This window comes from Pelophylax lessonae, assembly GCF_965119305.1.
Source record: "Pelophylax lessonae genome assembly, chromosome: 11".
NCBI classification, from domain to species: domain Eukaryota; kingdom Metazoa; phylum Chordata; class Amphibia; order Anura; family Ranidae; genus Pelophylax; species Pelophylax lessonae.
This window is the reverse complement of record NC_138778.1, coordinates 203,574,834-203,592,317: the sequence shown is the minus strand read 5'-3', so window position 1 is coordinate 203,592,317 and position 17,484 is coordinate 203,574,834. Positions and strand designations below refer to the sequence as shown.

The 17,484-nt window shown below is 46.3% G+C and overlaps 1 protein-coding gene across 3 annotated transcripts in view; it reads left to right on the top strand.

The window, feature by feature from the left end:
* YTHDF1 (YTH N6-methyladenosine RNA binding protein F1) overlaps nucleotides 1-17,484 on the top strand; it is a 70,334-nt gene that overhangs the window by 18,235 nt on the left and 34,615 nt on the right. For 2 of the 3 annotated variants that reach the window (XM_082272579.1, XM_082272578.1), the window contains exons 2-3: nucleotides 4,865-4,889; nucleotides 14,550-14,668. In XM_082272579.1, coding sequence (XP_082128705.1) covers nucleotides 4,865-4,889; nucleotides 14,550-14,668 — 144 coding nt within the window. The remainder of the gene's footprint in view (nucleotides 1-4,864; nucleotides 4,890-14,549; nucleotides 14,669-17,484) is intronic. The other variant, XM_082272580.1, reaches the window with a different exon arrangement.

The following is a 17,484-nucleotide window of genomic DNA, read 5'->3' as shown; positions in this document are numbered from 1 at the left end:
CCTTTGCTTGCTTTTATCCAGCCCTTGGGGCACTATTTTATCCAATTATACCAACAATGGGGCATAATTCCTCCCACTGACACCAATGAAGGGGGCACAATTACTCCCAGTGAAATCAACAATGGGGCCAATGACCTTGACGATGGAGCACAATTCCCCTCAATTACACCAATAATGGGGTCCAACAACACCTATGATGGGGCACAATTCCTCCAAATGACACCAATGATGAGGCCCATTGACGATGGGGCACAATTCCCCTCAATGATACAGATGATAGGGCCCAATTCATCTGAATTAGACCAATGATGGAGTCCAATGACATCGATGATGTGGCACAATTACCCTCAACGACACCTATGATGGGGCACAATTCCTCTAAATGACACCGATGATGAGGCCCAATGACATTGATGATGGGGCACAATTACAGCCGTGATTAGGCCCAATGACGCTGATGATGGGACACAATTCCTCTGAATTACACCAATGATGAGGCCCAGTGACCTTGGTGATGGGGCACAATTCCTCTAAATTACACCGATGGGGCCCAATGATGCTGATGATGGGACACCATTCCTCTGAATTTCACCAATGACGATGGGACACCGTTCCTCTGAATTTCACCAATGACGATGGGACACCGTTCCTCTGAATTACACCAATGACGATGGGACACCGTTCCTCTGAATTACACCAATGACGATGGGACACCGTTCCTCTGAATTTCGCCAATGACGATGGGACACCGTTCCTCTGAATTTCGCCAATGACGATGGGACACCGTTCCTCTGAATTTCGCCAATGACGATGGGACACCGTTCCTCTGAATTTCACCAATGACGATGGGACACCGTTCCTCTGAATTTCGCCAATGACGATGGGATACCGTTCCTCTGAATTACACCAATGACGATGGGACACCGTTCCTCTGAATTTCATCAATGACGATGGGATACCGTTCCTCTGAATTACGCCAATGATCAGGCCTAGTGACAGAGGACGGGGCACAATTCCTCCCACTTGCACAATTCCTCTGACTCAAACAAACAATAGGGGCAATATTTTTTCCACTGACATCGGGACCGTTTTTACTACTCCCACTGGCTACTGTCAGGCCCCCCCTAAAGTCTGTGGAAACCCGTAAACTGGCCCTTTGTTTAGAACATTTGGAGACCCCCTGGCTTATAAGACCGAGGAAAAGACTTTGTAACAGGCAAATGGTCTGCCGCTGGTGAGTTATTGCCAACCACCGGATCACTTGTATGGCATAGTCCTACAGAGCTAGAGGAATAGTGTCGGGAACAAGACTTAGAATCCAGCTGTGAAACTTGGAGATTTGCCTTTTTATAAGGAATACCTGGCTGGGGGCGTAAGCAACAAACTTAACTTATGTTCTTGTGTTACAATACGGGACATAAGTGTAAGCATGTCATTAAAATCCAGTTTTGTCCATTTTAATTCCACTACAAAATGTGCAAAGGCCAAAGTGGAAGAGAGCGTTGGGAAGGGACCTGTATGGGTTCTATGTACTGAAAACAGAGCAGTCTTCTCCAGGGCCGGTATACAAGAACAATACCATATTGACATGGAGATGTAATTGGAGAAGGGAGTGGCAAGGTGAAGTGTAAAGTTTGTTAAAGAGCAGCGTCTCTTGTTGCTATTCTTCATGGATGGGGACAATGGGAGTAATTAAGTGCTGCCTGCTGAACTGGTGACAGATCGCTGCTCAGCCATTCACAGGATGGCTTATATTTTTATCAGTGAATACAAGGCTTCCTCTAATTGGCTCAAGAAGTTATTGTGACATCAACCCCCCCCCCCCCTCTTTTAGCATAACAAACTAGAGCCCATTCACACTAGCGCGACTTATGAGACGACTTGTGTCGCCCCAGGTCGCTTGACATAACAAAAACAATGTTAATCAATCAGTGCCGTCTTAATTGGCACTACTGAAGTCGCTCCGACTTCAGAAAAGGGTCCTGTACTACTTTGAGGCGACCTGTGATTTGACTTGTCCCAATACTTCAATGGGAGTCGCCTCCTTATCTTAATTGAAGCGACTTGTGATCCGACTTTCCATAAAAATGGTATTGAACAAGAAAAAAAGAGCATTTTTCTTATTTTTATTAGAACATGAATACGGCTTCTCTGCACCCGGCGTTTTTTCTTGCAGGCATTTATCGGGCATTTTTGGAGGCAGGCATGACTTTTTTTGGATTAGTGTCTGGGGGGGTCTAAAAAGTGTACCTGTGAAGTTTCAGCTCTGTAGCATGTCCAGAACCAGAAAAAAAAGAACATTTTTCTTATTATTAATACAGCAGTGTGGGTTCTGGACATGCTACAGAGCTGAAACTTCACAGGTACACTTTTTAGACCCCCCCAGACGCTGAATCCAAAAAAGTCATGCCTGCCTCCAAAAATGCCCGATAAATGCTTGCAAGAATAAATGCCAGGTGGAGAGGAGCCGTATTCCTGTTCTTATAAAAATGATAAGAAAAATGCTTTTTTTTTTTTTTTCTGGTTCTGGACATGCTACAGAGATGAAACTTCACAGGGACACTTTTTTCATATTCTGATTGGCCAAATACAAAGTCGTTCAAAGTAGTCTATCATACAAGTCGCGTAAAAAAATTCACAAGTCGCGCTAAAAGTTGCGCTAGAAGTCGCCCCCTTTATGAGGCGACTTGGAGGTCGCGCTAGTGTGAATGGGCTTAAAGCGAAGGTAAACCTGGAGTTAGGCTTCATTGTAACCTCCACATTAAAGCTGTATTCAGGTCTAGCAAAAATTTATTGTGCCCCCAAATCATCTTCGAGCATATAAAGTATATGATCTTCTAATAACTTGCAATCTAGCACTTTTCTCCATTGCCTATTTGTGAGCACTCCTATGTCTGCACATATATTACTGGGCTCATGGTGGTTTATAAGGCTCGGTTCACACTAGGGTGTTGCGCGGATCGCATTGATGATCACAGACGAATCTCACTGCTCTTGCATTCATTCTGAATGGCAACCCCACACCTCAGCCCACAGCAGTTTCCTTGCGCCCACCTTTTTAAGAAGGTGCATGCACCTTGTGCGTTTCACGCGGCCCAGCAGCCCATTCAAATGAATAGGCTGCCGTGCCCGAGCAAACGCAAGACGCGCGGCCCACACTAGTAAGAGATGTTGGCGAGAGGGATAGCGATACCACTGGTCAGAGATCAGCAATAAAAGCAGCTTTGAGGGGCCGGGTGGCGCATCGGAACTGGCAGGGGGAAAGACTGGGGACCGTATTCTTGTTTTAAAGCCTCCTCTAGAAGAAAAAAAAAAATTAGCATTTTATTTTTAGCGTGCTGGGGTAGGGACACATTGAACTTTTAAATTGGTTTAAAGTGGCTGTAATTCCTTACATATACTCAATAAAGTGACTTGCTACAGGTAATACAGAGATGAAACAAAACCTCCTAAATATGTTGTACCGATTTGCCTGCAGTCTTCTCTTCATTCTAAGGCCAGAATTTCTAAAGCTTGTCTGATCGGTCAGAAAAAAGGGGATGGAGAGCAGAAATTACACTGCAGAGCTTGGTGAGCAGAGCTCTGATGGCTGATTGGAAGGAGTGAACACGCCCCCCTTCACACAGCACACAGGAACAGAGCTAAGGTTGTCAATCACAGGCTGTGTGCTGGAGCCTTTTTTTTTCTCTTGGTGTCAGGAAAACTTGTCAGAAGTGGTTCATGCTGATAGCAGAGGAACGAGGCAGCAGACACAAATGACACTTGGTTCTCTTGAGACAAGTGCACAACATAGAGGGAAATGCTTTTTCATATTTTTTGTCCGAGGTTTACAACCACTTAAGGCAACTTTAACACTTTTGCGGCCATGGGATCATGCCTGGGGTCCGGTGCGTCCCTGTGCATTGGTTCAGATCGGGTCTTTTTGCCTGAAGTTGCGCTTGAATCAGACCAGAAGACGCACATGACCCCTTTTTCAATGCTGCAACGCCCCCGCCCCAGTCCTGTGTGAAGCGGCTCCATTGCGAGATGATCACACTTGCCTGTTATGCGAATTGGATGCAGAGGAACTCACATGTGTGAACCCAGCCTTAAAGTTTTCTTAGGTATGTATCTACATTCACTGTCACGTTTTGTACGCAGAGGGATTACAGGAGTAGTATAGATGTGTGATTGGCAATGATTGGATTACAAGTGCTTTGTCTATGGCAGCCAGTAAGAAGTTCTAATCTGTATACTTAAAGTGATTGTAAAGTCTTGGGTGGTGTTTTTTTTTTCTCTTTAAATTACAAACATGTTATACTTCATCTGTGCGGTTGGTTTTGCACAGGGGAGCCCGGGTTCTCCTCTTCTCAGATCCCTCTTCGGCTCTCCTGGCTCCTCCCTCCCTCTGAGTGCCCCCACAGCAAGCAGTTTGCTATGGGGGCACCCAAGCCGAGCTACAGCACCGTGTCCATTCAGACATAGAGCTGCAGTTTGGCCACGCCCCCTCTCTCTCTCCTGATTAGCTAACTGACTTTGCCAGCTGTGAGAGCCAATGATGCCATTGCAGTGTCTCAGCCAATCAGGAGGACAATTCCTGGACAGCCGAGGGACTCATGGAAATCACTGGACAGAGGGGGGGGGGGGCTCAGGTAAGTATAAGGGGATGCTGGGGAGGGTGCCACAGAAAGCATTAAGATTAAAAACCTTCTGACTTTACAACTCATTTAATGATCAGCATGAGTGTGGAAGGGCGACACACTTCTCCTTCAGTTTGTGTACATATGACTGTTTAAAATCGCTGAAAGACTGAACCTTGCAGTATATCATACACACAGTCTGGAGCACTTTTCTGATTTTATTTTTTTCTCGTTTTGAATCGCAGAGACCAAAAGGACAAGACAGTAAAGGTAAGCTTCCTTGTGCTCTTTAAGTCTCTTCCTGCCCCTAAAATCCCCTTTATTGACTATTTGAATGATGTGTGATGTGCATGCGCTACCTGCAACATTTCATACAGTAGAATTTGCTTTTCAGTGTGCCTGCAAATTTTTTATTTTATTCCCCCCCAATAGCATCAAATAAAAGTTTTTGCTTTCCCATAGAAGAATTAGTTTTGGATCGGTTATCCCAACCCAGATAGCATTCCACTCCCATTGATAAATGCTTTGTATTGTTTGTCTTTTGCGATCATTCATATATTCTAGTATTGCAGTGTACATCTGTTGTTGGGTACAAGAGTGAGAGGTTGTCCAAGAATGTTTGATCTTCCTTTATACTCATTCAGAGGCTTTAAAGTAATTTTTAGCCAACAGCATGTTAACTGCTATAGGCCGGAATGAAATCGGAGATGGGCTGGATGGTGCTGCCATAGTCGCCTATAGCAATTGGCTCAGGCCTGTTTGGATCGAACCCTCCAGGAAGCCGGCACTGCACACCGCCAATCCCAGGCTGCATGTGTATGTGCAGCTGTCAGTCAGAAAATGCCTCACTCCCTATGATTGGCTGTGTGCAGTGACGGCTTCCTGGCGCAGGCTCGACACAAACATGCCTGTGGCCATCACTAGTCACCGATTAAGTTCTTTAAAATGGAAATCTAGGCAATTTTTTTTTTTTTTTTTGCTATCTTTTTGACCTATTGTGGAGATTTCCCTTCACTTCCTGTCCCATAGCCAGAAAGGAAGTGAGAGGAAATCCCTGAAAATTAAGGGATTTCCTGGGGGACCCCCAGATCATCAGAACTAGTGTCCTCATTGGAAGGTTTCCCCTCTATTATTTTACTGGGGACAACCCTAAATTTGGGATTTTTTTACTTTCAATGATGAACAGGACGAATAGAGGATGAATCTCTCTAACTTGGGCACACAGCAATACAAACTGACAAGCATTCTAATCCATCTGCACTCTATCCAAAGCTAAAAAAAAAAGTTTTGCTTTTAGTTATACTTTAAGGCAGGGGTGGGGAACCTATGTCCCGGGGGCCGTATGCAGCCCTCTAAGTCATTTGGTCCGGCCCCCCGTGCAGCGGAGTCTGTGTCTCTCAGCTGATCTGTCAGAACGGAGCCAATGCTTCCTGTATAGTTCCGGCTCCGTTCTGACAGTCTGAGTGAGTCACAGGCGGAGTGATATCAAATGCACTCCGCCTGCGACCAATACAGTAAACATCGCCTCTTCCTCCAGTGCGGCGCCGCTGCTAGCCAGCATTTACCGCCAACAAAACACACAGCAGTACCAGCCAGAGCCAGCAGTACCCACAGCAGTGCCAGTAGTACCCACAGCAGTACCAGCCAGAGCCAGTAGTACCCACAGCAGTACCAGCCAGAGTCGGCATTACCCACAACAGTACCTACAGAACAGTACCAGCCAGCAATACCTACAGCACAGTACCAGCCTGAATCAGCAATACCCACAGCAGTACCAGCCTGAGCCAGCTGTACCCGCCAGCAGTACCAGCCAGCTGTACCCGCCAGTAGTACCAGCCAGCAGTACCCGCCAGCAGTACCAGCCAGCAGTACCAGCCAGCAGTACCAGCCAGCAGTACCAGCCAGCAGTACCAGCCAGCAGTACCAGCCAGCAGTACCAGCCAGCAGTACCAGCCAGCAGTACCAGCCAGCTGTACCAGCCAGCTGTACCCGCCAGCTGTACCAGCCAGCTGTACCCGCCAGCAGTTCTTTTCAAAGCTTACCACCATAAAGTCGACTGCGCTCCCGACTGACCGACGCAAACCTGGAAAACCAGTTGCGAGTAGCAACATCATCAATACCAGCTAACATCACACACCTCACCAAAGAGAAATAGTTGCAGCCATCACATTAGGGGTGAGGTAATTAAATTTTTGACCAAATATAACAGGCAAATTTTTAGGTTGATAATTTTGTACGGCCCCCGAATGATTTTATAAATACCCAAATGGCCCTTGGCAGAAAAAAGGTTCCCCACCCCTGCTTTAAGGCTAGGTGTACACTTCTGCAGTTTGGGAAATGCCGCAATCCATGCATGTTTCCCCCACCGCTTTCCAATCACACTGCCCTTGCGATCCGCTGTGGGTGTCAATACAAATTTAATATAAAAAAAGAAAGCCAGTTGCTATCACCCTTGAGTGCCAGTTCACATATGTGCGGCTATGGAGATCGCATGTAATTCGGAGCGCACTGCTCCTTCATTACATGCGATCTCATGTGCGGATGCGAATTCAGGCTTACACTTTGTATGGCTGAAATTCGCACTGCACCCGCACCAAAGACGCACAGGAGGCATTTTTTTCAGCCGCATCAGGATCAGATCGCACAGTGGTTCACACTTGTGCGAACTTTTAGATCGCACTGCAATATGCGATCAAACTGGGGGTGTCATTAACATTTAATTGACACCCCCTGTGTATCGCATATGGCAGTGTGAACTGCCAGATGTGCGGATGCAATGCGGGAACACGCTGCATATTCGCAGCCTTCCCGCATAGCACAAGTGTGAACCGGCCCTAAATGCAAAACAAACAATAATATTGTAAAGTGAAACACATTAAATATTTGTAAAGTCCGTAGATGTGTGTTGTGATCCACCACCACGCATGTGAATCTTCAATGTGCCCTTAAATGGTCTTTTAACTGTGCTACCATAAATTACCAGCCACTGTAAAAAGAAATGCACACTCGCCATTAATCCAGCGACCTCTTTGTTACTAAAGGTCAAGAAACGCAATGGGATAAATCCTCCTCCCAGATCGATCACACCATACATCAATAGGTCTTCACACTCCCCCCAATTCTTCAATATTCACTCCATAGACACCACAGCATCAAACCACTGAAGTACATATAGTGTAGTATTTTATAAGTGGTGCACCAAAATGAAAATTTCTGGTGCCGTAACCAAAAATTCAGGGTGAACTTGGCCAAAACCAAAATTGACGTTTTTTTAAAAAAAAAAAAAAAAAAAATTTTAATAGATTTTAAATAATTGTATTTATAGTTGACTTTTTACTAAATAATATTTTAAATATGAATTTGTCGGCAGTTATCGGCACCTTTTTTGAAGCTGTGTTAAAAATACTGCTTTCTGCATTTTTGGTGCATATTTGATCAGTTAAAAAAAAAAAAAACTTACCAAAGATGAACCTTCCTATTGAAAGCAGCAAGAATGCATTTAAAAATGCATGCTTGTGTTTTGTATGCATTTTTTCAGTCGCATGACCTATGAAAAACACACCAGGAGCACTGCAAAATCGCAACGTTTTCAGCAGCCATTATTGGCACCTCCCCTTTTTTTTTTTTTATTCTTTCGGCACAATGCTGAAAACCCTATTTTCGGCCGATGTTTTGGTGCATCGCTAGTTTTTTTTTTTTTTTTTGTACTAGACAGAATATAGCACTTGTGCCTAGACGGCACCAATGTTAACCGCCTTTCTGTCAACCAGCACCACCAAATCGCTTGGTAACAGTCATGCATTTCAACAGCCCGAAGTTTGGGCTGGATGTGAGGTCACACTGTAATAGGAAGCGGGGACACCTGTAGATCCTGGACTAGTCTCACCAGAATAGGAAGCGGGGACACCCGTAGAGCCTCGTCTAGTCACACCAGAATAGGAAGCGGGGTCACTCTGGAATAGGAAGTGGGGACACCCATAGAGCCTCAACTAGTCACACTGGAATAGGAAGCGGGGACACCCGTAGAGCCTCGACTAGTCACACTGGAATAGGAAGCTGGGACACCCGTAGAGCCTAGACTAGTCACACCAGAATAGGAAGCGGGGTCACTCCGGAATAGGAAGTGGGGACACCCATAGAGCCTCAACTAGTCACACTGGAATAGGAAGCGGGGACACCCGTAGAGCCTCGACTAGTCTCACTGGAATAGGAAGCGGGGACACCCGTAGAGCCTAGACTAGTCACACCAGAATAGGAAGCGGGGTCACTCCGGAATAGGAAGTGGGGACACCCATAGAGCCTCAACTAGTCACACTGGAAAAGGGAGTGGGGGACACCCGTAGAGCCTCGACTAGTCACACTGGAATAGGAAGCGGGGACACCCGTAGAGCCTCGACTAGTCACACTGGAATAGGAAGCGGGGACACCCGTAGAGCCTCGACTAGTCACACCAGAATAGGAAGCGGGGACACCCGTAGAGCCTAGACTAGTCACGCCAGAATAGGAAGCGGGGTCACTCCGGAATAGGAAGTGGGGACACCCATAGAGCCTCGACTAGTCACACTGGAAAAGGGAGTGGGGGACACCCGTAGAGCATCGACTAGTCACACTGGAATAGGAAGCGGGGACACCCGTAGAGCCTGGACTAGTCACACTGGAATAGGAAGCGGGGACACCCGTAGAGCCTGGACTAGTCACACTGTAATAGGAAGCGGGGACACCCGTAGAGCCTTGACTAGTCACACAGGAATAGTAAGCGGGGACACCCGTAGAGCTTGGACTAGTCACACTGTAATAGGAAGCGGGGACACCCGTAGAGCCTCGACTAGTCTCACCAGAATAGGAAGCGGGGACACCCGTAGAGCCTCGACTAGTCACACCAGAATAGGAAGCGGGGTCACTCCGGAATAGGAAGCGGGGACACCCATAGAGCCTCAACTAGTCACACTGGAATAGGAAGCGGGGACACCCGTAGAGCCTCGACTAGTCACACTGGAATAGGAAGCGGGGACACTCCGGAATAGGAAGTGGGAACACCCATAGAGCCTCAACTAGTCACACTGGAAAAGGGAGTGGGGGACACCCGTAGAGCCTGGACTAGTCACACTGGAATAGGAAGCGGGGACACCCATAGAGCCTCGACTAGTCACACTGGAATAGGAAGCGGGGACACCCATAGAGCCTCGACTAGTCACACTGGAATAGGAAGCGGGGACACCCGTAGAGCCTCGACTAGTCACACCAGAATAGGAAGCGGGGACACCCGTAGAGCCTAGACTAGTCACACCAGAATAGGAAGCGGGGTCACTCCGGAATAGGAAGTGGGAACACCCATAGAGCCTCAACTAGTCACACTGGAAAAGGGAGTGGGGGACACCCGTAGAGCCTCGACTAGTCACACTGGAATAGGAAGCGGGGACACCCGTAGAGCCTCGACTAGTCACACTGGAATAGGAAGTGGGGACACCCGTAGAGCCTCGACTAGTCACACTGGAATAGGAAGCGGGGACACCCGTAGAGTCTCGACTAGTCACACCAGAATAGGAAGCGGGGACACCCGTAGAGCCTAGACTAGTCACACCAGAATAGGAAGCGGGGTCACTCCGGAATAGGAAGTGGGGACACCCATAGAGCCTCGACTAGTCACACTGGAAAAGGGATTGGGGGACACCCGTAGAGCATCGACTAGTCACACTGGAATAGGAAGCGGGGACACCCGTAGAGCCTGGACTAGTCACACTGTAATAGGAAGCGGGGACACCCGTAGAGCCTGGACTAGTCACACTGTAATAGGAAGCGGGGACACCCGTAGAGCCTGGACTAGTCACACTGTAATAGGAAGCGGGGACACCCGTAGAGCCTGGACTAGTCACACTGTAATAGGAAGCGGGGACACCCGTAGAGCCTGGAATAATCACACCAGAATAGGAAGCGGGGACACCCGTAGAGCCTGGAATAATCGCACAGGAATAGGAAGCGGGGACACCCGTAGAGCATCGACTAGTTTCACTGATCGCATCTTCAGGAAGATGCCTTTTTTTTTTTTTTTTTGTTGTTTCTCACTGCTGCGTTTTTCAGTGGCTGGTGATTTATGGTGGCACAGTTGGAAGACCATTTAAGGACACAGAAGATTCACATGCATGGTGGTGGATCACAATGCACATTATGGATTTTTCATAATTTCTACTTTCACTTTACATGAATATTCTTTTTTGTATTTATGACTTATCACACCTTGCTTTGTTTCTATATTAAGTGATTATTTTCACTTTAAAGGGGGGCAGCTTCAGTGGTCTAAAGGTATAAAGCAGGCTCCTTTATTTATGTTATAAATATAAATTTAATGATGCCTCAAATGCAGGAAGCAAATGCAGTGTGTTTACCTGCATGGATCGCACCAGATCGTATGGTACAAAAGAAACATGCAGTCTGGTTGCGGCACGGCTCCAGAAAAAGGTGCTTGCATGTCTTTTGGTGCAGTGAAATTTGAGTCTATTCTAAATGAAAGGGCTCAAAATTGCACTGCATTGAGTCTCATGTGAATAGCATGGGAATGCAGTGCAGGTCCTGCGCAATTCAAATGCAGTTCATGGTGTAAACCAGGGCTTAAGCTTTTCTGTTGGTGATTTATAAAAACCACTACCGGCAAAGACTTTTCCATCTTACTTGACCCGTCGCCCCCTCCCTCAAATCCAATAATCTTCAGTGTCTGCCACTACAGTGTGTGTTGGTTGCATCTTCTGCCATGTAGGTTGCTGTTTCCCACATCACTGAGATGCGGGACACAGGTATTCAACATGCACTGAAGACAAGCAGTTAAGTATATTTGGCTTTTCTGGGTTTTTGTTTTTTAAATCAATGACAGGATCTCTTTATTGCAAGAGTTTCAACCTGTGTTTAGCAGCCGCTGTCACTTTTGAAACTTTACATGGCTCCGCCCACACACGTCATTCATTCATTCATTCATTCACTGGAATCTGTTTGTGTGCATTGTTCTCTTGTAGATCATTCAATCCCAACAGACACGTTCCTGGAATAATGGCTGTGTATGTAAGCAGGTGCTGTAGCGACCATTGGCTGGAACCAAAGATGGTCAAAGCAGAACTTCTGTGAATGAACTACAAGTCCCATCTTCCACTGGGGCAAATGGATTTGTAGTTCTCATAGGGACACAAGTGTGGTGATCACGGGACTTGTAGTCCATTGACGTTTTCCTGCAGCTCTCGATCTGAAAGCCCTTACCTCTGTACAGACAGGGAGCTGGTGGAAGAGTCTGCAGAAGCCTAGCATTGCACCCATGATCCGTTGTTTGCGGTTGCAATGCTTTGCAGACTCTTACAAAAAAAGGTATAATGCACATTTTTTTTTTTCTGCTAAATGTGCATTTATTTTTTTGTAAAAGGTGGAGTTGGTATTTATGGCTTGTAGAAATAAATATTAGGCAGATGAACGCATGCTCTGTGTTTTTATAGGCCCAATATCACAAATCAATAGCCGATAAAGCTTGCATCATTTTTCAATGCAAGGGTGGCAGACAGTGGCAGCTGCTTCTTGTGTCACAGACAAGCCTGGGAAAGGATAGCTTCTAGCAGGTCAGGCTGAATTTGCCTGTTTATCAGCTAGATTTGCATTGGAGGTTTTGGATGATGGTGATTGTGTGACTGACATCTCATACTGAAACTTTGCATAGGAAATAGAACTGAAAGCAATGAGACGGAGTCGTTGCTGATGAAAACTGTAAGGATTAATGTAGTTTTCCAATAGGATTGGTGAGATGCTATGAGCAGCCTGTCCTGCCAATCAGGTAAAGCCACCCAACAGGCTTCATCCAACTGCATGAAGTTAGCACAGTATTTACATATCTGCACTTCTCAGACTGACAGGAGGATCATGTAGTATGGTCCAGGAGAAGACTGTGGGGTGAATAATTGAGTCTGCCTCAGAACCACCATCCCCCCCCCCCCCCCCCCCATAGCCACTGTATTCCTTAGACGAGAAAGAAATGTACACTGCACTAGCCACATATAGACCAGCACATAGTAAATACATTTCCCTTTTCAAAAAGAAAATTGTACATTTGAAGATACATGGGCAGCCTATCACAATTCTATATTTGCCTTTTAAAAGATTAGTCTGCCTGAAACTATTTCAGTCTTTGGTAAACGATGGAGATTTATACCCTCAGCCTTTTCTATCTCTTGGGTACTATATTGGCGAGATCCCTGATCTTTACACCTTCTGTGCCCATTAGGAGTGGTTCCCACCATCCCTGTACTGAGTTCCTGGGTCTGTACACCTACTGTGCCCATTATGAGGGGTTCCCACCATCCCTGTACTGAGTTCCTGGGTCTGTACACCTGCTGTGCCCATTATGAGGGGTTCCCACCATCCCTGTACTGAGTTCCTGGGTCTGTACACCTACTGTGCCCATTATGAGGGGTTCCCACCATCCCTGTACTGAGTTCCTGGGTCTGTACACCTGCTGTGCCCATTATGAGGGGTTCCCACCATCCCTGTACTGAGTTCCTGGGTCTGTACACCTACTGTGCCCATTATGAGGGGTTTCCGCCATCCCCAAGCTGAGTTCCCAGGTCTGTACACCTGCTGTGCCCATTATGAGGAGTTCCCACCATCCCTAAGTGAAGTTCCTAGGTCTGTACACCTGCTGTGCTCCATTGAGTGGTTCCCTCCATCCCTGTGCTTAGTTCCTGGGTCTGTACACCTGCTGTGCCCATTATGAGTTCCCATCATTCCTTTGCTGAGTTCCCAGGTCTGTACACCTGTGTGCATATTATGAGGGATTCACAGCATCCCTGTGCTAAATTCCCGGGTCTGTACACCTACTGTGACCATTATGAGGGGTTCCCACCATCCATGTGCGGAGTTCCCAGGTTTTTATACCTGCTGTGTTCATTATGAGGGGTTCCCATCATCCCTGTGCTGAGTTCCTGGGTCTGTACACCTGCTGTGCCCATTGAGTTGTTCCCACCGTCCCTGAGCTGAGTTCCCAGGTTTTTATACCTGCTGTGCCCATTATGAGGAGTTTCCACCATCCCTGCTGTATTTTTATTTTATACTGAGAATGTACCAGGAGGAGAAGAGACCTCACTGAGTATCCAGTACACAAGTCTCGCCAGGTTCTGCCTATAAACAAAAATATCACTCTTGGGTGGACAACCTCTTCAGCTTAGTTCCACGAAGGGCCGGTAACTACTAGGACAGGTAACATTTAGCATTATATTGGTTGAGTTGAGCTCCTGGAGCCTCCGTACAAAGATTGCAGCCATGGGGAGGTTCCTGTTGTGTTTTTTGCTTTCTAAGACCTTGATTGGAAGAGTTTTCCCTCTCCTCTTCCTGGACTCATGTGATGGAAAATCTTTATAGTTGACAATGAGGGGAGGGAATTTCTCCCTCATTGGGACCACAGAGAAAAGTAAACCCTTCACCATTCTTTCCAAAATGTAAAAAATGTTTGGTTAGTTTGTCTGGCATTTTAAAAAATTTCCTGCAGATCTGCCAGAAATCCAGTGAGCTCCTGACTTCCTGTAGTGAGCTGATATCTCTGCTTCTATTGCATTGATATACAAAGCAGTATTGTCAGCCCAGTAATAGTTCTCCACAGCAGGACTACAGAACACCTCCCCTATATGAATCTCCTCCATAACCTAAAGGGTGGATTTTCTCAAAGTTAGGATCTTGCTGGATTTTGGGCAGATCATTTGGTATTTTTCTGTACACGGGGGAATGTGTATGTGTTTGGAGTGATGTACTGAATGTGTTTTTGGCCCCCTTTGTGTTGGTGTATTATGTTGAATGGATGCAGCTATATAGTTCCCTACCCCCCTCCCTCTCCCACAACTTTTTGCTTAAACTTGTGTCTTAGGCCAATCCTTGCCTAGTTAGTTTACAAACTCAATTTCTCCTCAAAAGTTTTTCCACTAGGGCGCTCAAACAATGATCTTATTTCAGTGCAAAATGGATCCCTACACCAGAAGGACAGCGTGCACGACAACGACTTCGAGCAGTACCTGTCCGGCCAGTCCAATCAGGTCAGTAAATATCTCCTGCCTAGGGGCGGTTAGCCAATGAAAATTGCTGTGTGATACTGTACTTCACATAAAGGAAATCTGTCACGCCTGTCTAAAAAGCCACTGATGGAAGCAGACGTTGCTCAAAGCTACTTCTGGGGCAACAAAGCCTGTATGCCTTTTTCATCAGTGGCTTTCTAGGCAGCTGGTTTTGGCTTTTGGTATATTCCATTCAAAGTGCACCTGTTTGAGTTTCTATAGGTTTATTCTGCAGCTTGAAGTTGGGAAATGTTCTAATATAGTGTGCCATGTCTACTCTAGATGGTCATAGATACAGTGGGTACGGAAACTATTCAGACCCCCTTAAAATTTTCACTCGTTATATTGCAGCCATTTGCTAAAATCGTTTAAGTTCATTCTTCTTCCTCATGAATGTACACATAGCACCCCATACTGACAGAAAAACACAGAATTGTTGACATTGTTGCAGATTTATTAAAAAAGAAAAACTGAAATATCACATGGTCCTAAGTATTCAGACCCTTTGCTCAGTATTTAGTAGAAGACCCCTTTTGATCTAATACAGCCAGGAGTCTTTTTGGGAAAGATGCAACAAGTCTTTCACACCTGGATTTGGGGATCCTCTGCCATTCCTCCTTGCAGATCCTCTCCAGTTGTCAGGTTGGATGGTAAACGTTGGTGGACAGCCATTTTTAGGTCTCTCCAGAGATGCTCAATTGGGTTTAAGTCAGGGCTCTGGCTGGGCCATTCAAGAACAGTCACGGAGTTGTTGTGAAGCCACTCCTTCGTTATTTTAGCTGTGTGCTTAGGGTCATTGTCTTGTTGGAAGGTAAACCTTCGGCCCAGTCTGAGGTCCAGAGCACTCTGGAGAAGGTTTTTGTCCAGGATATCCCGGTACTTGGCCGCATTCATCTTTCCCTCGATTGCAACCAGTCGTCCTGTCCCTGCAGCTGAAAAACACCCCCACAGCATGATGCTGCCACCACCATGCTTCACTGTTGGGACTGTATTGGACAGGTGATGAGCAGTGCCTGGTTTTCTCCACACATACCGCTTAGAATTAAGGCCAAAACGTTCTATTTTGGTCTCATCAGACCAGAGAATCTTATTTCTCACCATTTTGGAGTCCTTCAGGTGTTTTTTAGCAAACTCCATGCGGGCTTTCATGTGCCTTACACTGAGGAGAGGCTTCCGTCGGGCCACTCTGCCATAAAGCCCCGACTGGTGGAGGGCTGCAGTGATGCTTGACTTTCTACAACTTTCTCCCATCTCCTGACTGCATCTCTGGAACTCAGCCACAGTGATCTTTGGGTTCTTCTTTACCTCTCTCACCAAGGCTCTTCTCCCCCGATAGCTCAGTTTGGCCGGACGGCCAGCTCTAGGAAGGGTTCTGGTCCTCCCAAACGTCTTCCATTTGAGGATTATGGAGGCACACTGTGATCTTAGGAACCTTAAGTGCAGCAGAAATCTTTTTGTAACCTTGGCCAGATCTGTGCCTTGCCACAATTCTGTCTCTGAGCTCTTCAGGCAGTTCCTTTGACCTCATGATTCTCATTTGCTCTGACATGCATTGTGATCTGGAAGGTCTTATATAGACAGGTGTGTGGCTTTCCTAATCAAGTCCAATCAGTATAATCAAACACAGCTGGACTCAAATGAAGGTGTAGAACCATCTCAAGGATGATCAGAAGAAATGGAAAGCACCTGAGTTAAAGAGGTTGTACACTCGTTTAAAACATTTTTTTTTTTTTTACAACCTGCAAGAGAAAGACATAATGAGCTAGTATGCATCGCATACTAGCTCATTATGAAATACTTACCTTAGAACGAGCCCCCACCGTGCCGCTCTCTTACCTGTATTACGAGCGACATGTTCAGTCGCCCGTCTTCCGGGATCGCGGCATCCGGCCATCTGATTGGCCGGAGCCGCGGTGACGTCACTCCCGCGCACGCGCGCGGGAGCCGACGGTCACGGCATGGGGCTCTGAAGGAACGGCACGATCAGCCGTTCCTTCAGAGCGCATGCGCCAGTGACGTCACTGGCTGCATTAAAGGTAAATATCTCCTAAACCGTACATGTTTAGGAGATATTTACAGTACCTATAGGTAAGCCTTATCATAGGCTTACCTATAGGTACAACTTCCTGAGGAGGGTTTACTTCCTCTTTAAATATGAGTGTCACAGCAAAGGGTCTGAATACTTAGGACCATGTGATATTTCAGTTTTTCTTTTTTAATAAATCTGCAACAATGTCAACAATTCTGTGTTTTTCTGTCAGTATGGGGTGCTATGTGTACATTCATGAGGAAGAAGAATGAACTTAAATGCTTTTAGCAAATGGCTGCAATATAACAGAGTGAAAATTTTAAGGGGGTCTGAATACTTTCCGTACCCACTGTATGTGGGCCTTCCTTCACATTGGGTTCAGCTATTTCCAATGAAGAGTATGGTTAGAGTGGAAGTTAAGGCAAAACCTAATTAACGCTAAACCTACTCTCTACCACATTCTAACCCTAACCTATCTAGCCCTGTAAAGAAAAAATCGCTATACTTGCCTGTTTTGCACCCATCCTGGTCTCCAGCAGCACCGTCGGTGTGCAGGAGAAAGCCAACCACTAGGAAATGCCTGGCAAGGGATGTCACCCTTAGACTTTCTATGGGGCTTCCGTTGGCTGTCTCTCCTACACACTGAAGCCACAACAGACAGCTCAGCCTGAGACCAAACCAGTTTCAGAATAGGTAAGTATAATGATCTCTTCTTTACAGGGTTAGATTAGGCTTAGAATATGGCTGAGAGTAGGTTTAGTGTTAGTCA